The sequence below is a fragment of the Octopus bimaculoides genome, chromosome 2, assembly GCF_001194135.2.
Source record: "Octopus bimaculoides isolate UCB-OBI-ISO-001 chromosome 2, ASM119413v2, whole genome shotgun sequence".
In the NCBI taxonomy this organism is placed as follows: domain Eukaryota; kingdom Metazoa; phylum Mollusca; class Cephalopoda; order Octopoda; family Octopodidae; genus Octopus; species Octopus bimaculoides.
In genome coordinates, this window is record NC_068982.1 from 55,563,271 (window position 1) to 55,570,338 (window position 7,068).

The 7,068-nt window shown below is 35.6% G+C and overlaps 1 protein-coding gene across 1 annotated transcript in view; it reads left to right on the plus strand.

Annotated features, from left to right (window-relative positions):
• Window positions 1–3,244, plus strand: part of LOC106877939 (actin-related protein 6) — a 42,705-nt gene extending 39,461 nt beyond the window's left edge. Inside the window, exon 12 of the mRNA XM_014927017.2 lies at window positions 1,009–3,244. Within this exon, the coding sequence (XP_014782503.1) occupies window positions 1,009–1,138 (130 nt within the window). The 3' untranslated portion in view covers window positions 1,139–3,244. The remainder of the gene's footprint in view (window positions 1–1,008) is intronic.
• Window positions 3,245–7,068: the final 3,824 nt, after the last annotated feature.

The window sequence follows — 7,068 nt, forward strand, 5'->3', positions numbered from 1 at the left end:
AAGCGGACGTTAAACGATGATGATGATGATGATGATGATGATGATTTATGTGATTACACTGACATTTTGATCAATTTGGAGGAGTTTTATGAAGTTATTACTTAATAGGCACAGGCATGGCTGTGAGGTAAGAAGCTTGCTTCCCAATCACATGGTTCCTGGTTTAGTCCCATTGCATGGCACCTTGGGCAAGTGTCTTCTATAGTTTTGGGACAACCAAAGCCTTGTGAGTGGATTTGGTAGGCAGAAACTGAAAGAAACCAGTTGTATGTAAAGAAAGAAACCAGTTGTATGTAATGAAAGAAACCGGTTGTATGTATATATATCCAGTATATATTTGTGAAACGGTCGGACATTGTCTCACAAGCAGTTGTGCAGGCAAAAGTGTTAGTAAATGTGGTCAGATTGACCTGAATATTTGCACACCTATGTTAAAAGTGCTGGGGAGTTTGCATGGCAACTTCGAGTTTGCTCAATTGAAAGGCATGGCCTCTAGGGCAAAATTCCTCATCGAGTTGTGTACACAATTATTTCAACCATATGAAATATCTAGTCCATGTTAGCACAGAAGAAAAGATCTTACACAGTGAAAAAATAGGAGGTTAAGCAGGCATGGCTGTGTGGTTAATGACCTTGCTTCCCAAGCATGTGGTCTCAAGTTCAGTCCCATTGTGCAGCACCTTGGGCAGATATCTTCTGTAACCCTGAACTGACCAAAGCCTTGTAAATGAATCTGGTAGATGAAATTGAAAGAAGCCCATCATATGTTTATGTGTGTTTGTTTGTGTGTGTGTGTGTGTGTGTAACACTTGTTTCAACATCACATGATAGCTGTAAGTATGCATCGCCATCATAAAAGTAATGCTGTTAATTTCTCGTCATCCATGAAAAACAAGTCAAGACATGAGAAATATTAATTTTCATCTATTTATTGTTTTAATAATTTTTTTCTTTACCTTTCCTAAATTTTTTAAATTATTTTGTTCATTTTCTCAACTTTGTTTTCAGTCCACAGACTTATGCTTGGCATGGAGGTGCAAAGTTGGCTTCTGATCCTAAATTTTCATCTATGGTTGTCACCAAGCAGCAATATGAAGAATATGGACACAGCATTTGTGCAGATAAATTCAATGTATAAAATCAAAACATCAATTATAATCACTCATTAATCAAAGTCATTAGTGTAATAGATGTCAGTATTGTATAATATTCATTCAGATTTCTTGGTTCACTACATCAAGTATGCTAGCTCCCATTTTAAATATTGTATATTCTGTGATTCCTTTACTCGTTGTTTAAAAGCTTAATCATGAAAAGAAATACACTACATGTTTGCAGGTAAAAGAGAAAAAGGGAGAGATGGACAAATGCTTATAGAAATGGAGTGTGATGGATGTCAGTAATAAGTAACCTAGGAGAGAGAGAGGGAATGGTGGCTGGCTGTAAGGTGGAGATGATCTTATTAGTAGAATGCAAGTGATGTATAATTTAGATTAGGGGTTTTCAAACTTTTTGACTTGCGGACCCCTTTATATTTCAGGCTTTACCTTAGGGACCCCCTTATAAACGCTTATGAAATTCATACATAAATATTTGCTTAAAATAACATATATTTTTACATTTATTTATTTAACAGTATTTAACAAATAGGTTTATTGTCAATTAAAAGATTTCGATTAAAAAACATATATAAAATCAAATTGCTTATAAAAAGTATTTGCTGTCCACGGACCCCCTGTCTTGTCCCTGCGGACCACAGTTTGAAAACCCCTGATTTAGATGACAATTACAAGAGAGTGTGCAATGTCAATAAAAACAGTGAGCTGAGAGGGAATGATGACAAGCAGCACAAAAGGGTAAGTGGAAATCAATAGATCTGATGCAAACCCTCATTATACAGGCATCATGATGGGAGACAGTTGCTAATTGCAGCTCACATGCATGCAGGTAAGAAAGAGAAGATGTGTAATGGGTAGTTATAGAAATGGTTGGTAGTAAGAGAGTGTGAAGGCAGTATGGTACAGTGAATGAAAGATGAATTATAGAGAGATTTGATGGTATCAAATTGACAAGAGGAGTAATTAAATGGAGACTTAGTAAGTGCAAAACAGATAGGAGACTCAGGTATAAATGTATATTATACATCCCAGCCTCCATCACTGCCTACATTTTAGCAGATGTTTCATTATGCTTGCATAGGTAGATGTATCTTCTCCAGTATCATTTATCATCAATCATCATGGTCTTTTGTCATCTCCTTTGTGATGTGAGACCAGTCTTCACTACTTTGTCCCAAGTTTTCCTTGGTCTCTCTCTTGTTCCAGTCACTTTGGTTTCATTCACTTTGAACATACAGCACTTTTTTTTTATATCTTCCATACACATCACATGCCCATATCAATGCAGTCTTTTCTCTTGCATATCATTCCTTGTTCCTCTTATAATCCATTTTTCTTTCATTTCATTTGTACTCCATAATTCTTGTACACTAACATTACATATCCAGTGAAGCATGGTCACTTCATTTCTTTTCTACACTTGCATATTATTTTGCTGTGGTTTTTTGGGCAGGCTTTTTTTCTGTTAAGACTCTTTGGATTGGATCTTTCTGCCCTGCTAGATTTCATATCCATTGTCTCCACTACCTCTGTAAACTTCTTGGACATCTCTATTTCTATTGCACACACCAGCCTTTACATCTCCACCCTTTTACACACCCACTGACTCCCCCTCTTATATAAGTTCCATCTCATCCCAACCTCACTCATATCAAATCTGCTATCCTCTACTCCTAACCAACTATTGATGCTACTGCACTACTGAGTGGATCTCCAACCCTCCAACTCGTATCTGTCCCACCGTCAACATCCTTTGCTTTCCCTTCACCTACGTTCGACCACCTTACCTCTTGAATTCAACACCAAATGTCCTAAAGGACACTCATAACTGACTGAAGTTTTGTTAGCTTGCAGTACAGAGTTTCACTATTCCGGTTGGGTTGAAACAGGAAGCTGCTACAGCAAATTATTCCTATAATATATATCCCCTGGTAATGTCAATAGATTTAATAACCCATTGTTGGATAATTCTCTGAAAATATTAAACAACCAATGACTATGTCATATTTGGTGGAGACAAATAAAATATTCTTAAAAAATATACAGCCAAAAGGTTTTAGTTAAACATTTTATAACAATAAATAGTTAAATTATATTTTTAATTAAATATTAATAATATTCATGCATTTTGTTTTAATGTGTTAACTACTTACACCAACATGTGTCTTTTAACAATTTGTTTTGTCTTCGATGTTTGGCTAGACTGTTGAAAATCGAAGTATGCAACTATATGAGGTCAGTAACAAAAAAAAATCAAAAAACTAATTGTTTCTTTTGATATTATCTGGTTTGTATTCCATTTTATTTTAATTCTCATTAGCAATCTCATAGCTCACACCTCTTTAACTTTCTCGTGTAATATTTGATTGCCCTGAATCTGAAATTGTTTTACTGAATTTCAAAATTAGAATATCAGATATGTAGTAGGCATATGAAAGCAGGATTGTGAATTAAACAAATATTTAGATCAGTTGAAATATGTTTTGAGACATATCTGACCTGTAAAAACACCTGTTTCCAATGCAATTTGCCATGGTAAAAAATCTCACTTTAGGTAATATATGTCAAAACACCAAGTCATTTTATGGCAACCTCTGGCCTACTACATTTTTTATTCTAGCCTATTTGACATTGCATTTAATCACTTCATAAATTTATACTCATTTTCTATATAAACCATGACTAACAGAATCATTTCAGAGTTGCCTCCCCTATAATACTTTATGCTGATGGTAACCAAACAGCTTGAAGTGCATTTATTATTCCACTGGAGGACACTGTGAGATGACTTGATATTCTGACACCTGTTGCCTAAAGCTAAATTTTTCTCTATGGCAAATTGTGGTGGTAACAGCTTTTTTTACAAGTCCCTAACAGATATGCATTGATCTAAATGTTTGTTTAGAATATCAGGCTTATATTGAATTGTAAGGAGGCTGCCTGTCTGCATTACTCCTCACACCATATATAATATCCAGCATTTTATAGATTGAAGAATTAAATCTCTTAGTACATTACAAGTTCTGTAAAGTGTTCCATACCTTTAAGGTGATCTAGCCCCTAGGAATATAACCAGCCTTTATATGAAAAATTAATCCATACATCAATGAAACTGTTGTTGTTGTTGGCACTCCGTCGCTTATGACATCGAGGGTTCCAGTCGATCCAATCAACGGAACAGCCTGCTCATGAAATTAACGTGCAAGTGGCTGAGCACTCCACAGACACGTGTACCCTTAACGTAGTTCTCGGGGTTATTCAGCGTGACACAGAGAGTGACAAGGCTGACCCTTTGAATTACAGGCACAACAGAAACAGGAAGTAAGAGTGAGATAAAGTTGTGGTGAAAGAGTACAGCGGGGTTCGCCACTATCCCCTGCCAGAGCCTTGTGGAGTTTTAGGTGTTTTCGCTCAATAAACACTCGCAACACCCGGTCTGGGAATCGAAACCGCGAGTCCGCTGCCCTAACCACTGGGCCATTGCGCCTCCACAATGAAACTGTAAACATTAACTATTGCAATTTTTAATAAATTGTTTGAAGAAAAATAAAAAAATACCTATCACCTTCAGTTCTGTTAACCTTTTCAGGGTCATAATTCTAATGAAAGAAGAGGATACAGGTTATGCTCTACCTTCATCTTGTATAGCTTTGTATTTCTAGTGGTTATGAAGCTGAAATGAATTGTAACCTTACAAATGGTTACAATCATTATCTTCCTAGAACAGAATACATAACTCTGGTATACAGCAGATTTTTAATCCTTCTTTTTAATTGAGTGGTTTGCAATAAGGACATCAGTTGTCGAAAAAATATTTATTCCAACAATATACAAATGTACAAATTACTATACTTTTAAAAATTAAGGTGTAACGAACCTTTTAAGTGCTGTACATTGTCTGTTGGCCTGAATGATATGGATTATTTTGGCCAGTGAAGAGACACTAGTCGTTTGATATAGCAGCCAAACACTCCTCAACTACTTGCTATTGTGTTAAGTAAAAAATGAAAATACTCTAGATAATATATCTTAGAAATACTATGTCTGGAAGAACATGACACTAATACCAGTTTTGGCATAATTTCATCAATATAAGAGGTACAGGCGTGACTGTGGGGTAAAAAAGTTCACCTCACACTGCATCCAGATGGTTCTGTGTTCAATAATACTACCTGGGACTTTTGGTAAGATTGGTCTGTTATTGCTATGAGATAATACTTGGAGTGGAATTTGGTGAATGGAAACTAACAGAAGCTCAAATGTCTTCTACCATAGTCTTGGGCCTGTGTGTGGAATTGGTAGATAAAAACTGAGAAGCCTGTTATGTATGTGTGTGTATATATATAGATATATGTGTGTGTGTGTATTGTCAGTATCAGCTCAAACATTAGTCAATATGTTGGCACCACTGGTTTCTATTGGCTGCAATCCTTTCTGCATCCATCCATGTGGTGATTAGCTATCATGCTGGTTATGAGTGTTATGCGCCATATAGTATTCTATCTTTTTTCTTTTTACTCTCCAATGCATCTATTTGAAAGCTGTTTTAGAATTATGGTTTCTGATAGCCAAAGTATGTGACCTGTTAGTAAAATCATCACAGAATGAAGATCAAAGCTAAGTAGTCTTGTTGGCTCTCTTTAGATTGTCTTCATTGGTTATGTGGTCATTCCACCACATTCTCAGAAGCCTTCTGAAGCATTTTTAGTGGAACACATTTAGCTTTCTCTTGATTTTCATAGTGATCTTCCCTGTCTGTCACAGAGAACTGTTGGTAGAATTATGCTGTGACAGAGCTGGATCTTTGTAAGTCAATGGTTTTGGAGGACCAAATAGTATACATTCTCTGAAATATGGCTACAGCTTTACCAATTCCATGGTTGATATTAGACTCAGTATCACCATTGTTACTGATGACACTATCCAGATACGTGAATCTGTCTGCTGTCTCAATGTTTTGTTCATTAATCTTTATGATCATTGTTGTTTGACAGTCATTTGTAATGCTCAGTTTTGGACTTCTCTGCACTGGTTCCCAGTTCAATTTTTCTAGCATTTTGGTATAGTTATTAAATATATATATATGTGTTTATGCACATATATATATATCCTAATTCAAGTTAATATAACAACTATTTTACACATTAATCATTTTATTAAATCATGATTTGTATTAACTTTTATTCAGGAAGGAATACACATAGATATGCATGCATACATGTGTGTGTGTGTGTGTGTGTATGTCGGTAAATGTATTCATTCCTGAATAAAAGAAAACATTGTATGAAGCAATTGTTTTATTAATTTAAATTAAGATCTATATATATATATATATGCACATTCATACACCCATTATTTATTAATGTAAACTTAGTGCTTCTTTACCTTCTACAAACTGCTTAAGTTTATCCTTTTATCAAGGCAAATTCTTGAATGGCCCGATGCACTTCCCGTTGCCAAGCCTTATCTGTTTCCAAGAATGGTAATATTTTCCTATGACCGGACATGTTTTCACAGGATATTGGAAATGAGTGACGTTCATTCATTTACAAGAATCACATCATGCCAAGACAAGGAAACATACATACTCACAATAAATAGATATATACAGGGTGCGATGGGCAAATTGTCGCCATTTAATTTTTAAAATTTCACGCAAGCAGATTGTTTTTGATTTTGGCAGTGTATACCAGGAAACCCTTCCAACTTGTTGGTTTTACGTAGTTGTTTAGCTACTTCTATGATGTACAATGTGTATCAGAACGAAGTGCATCTTTGAGGTCAAGGTTTCCATTTTTGAACTTGGCATACTAATCATGAGCTGTTCTTTCAGCTATGGCACGCTCTCCGTACACAGCACAAATGCCGCAAGCAGCTTTTGTGGCCTTAGAACTTTGATCTAAAGCAAAAAGAAGGAGGTGTCGAAAATGCTTGTTTTTCTTAACTTGAC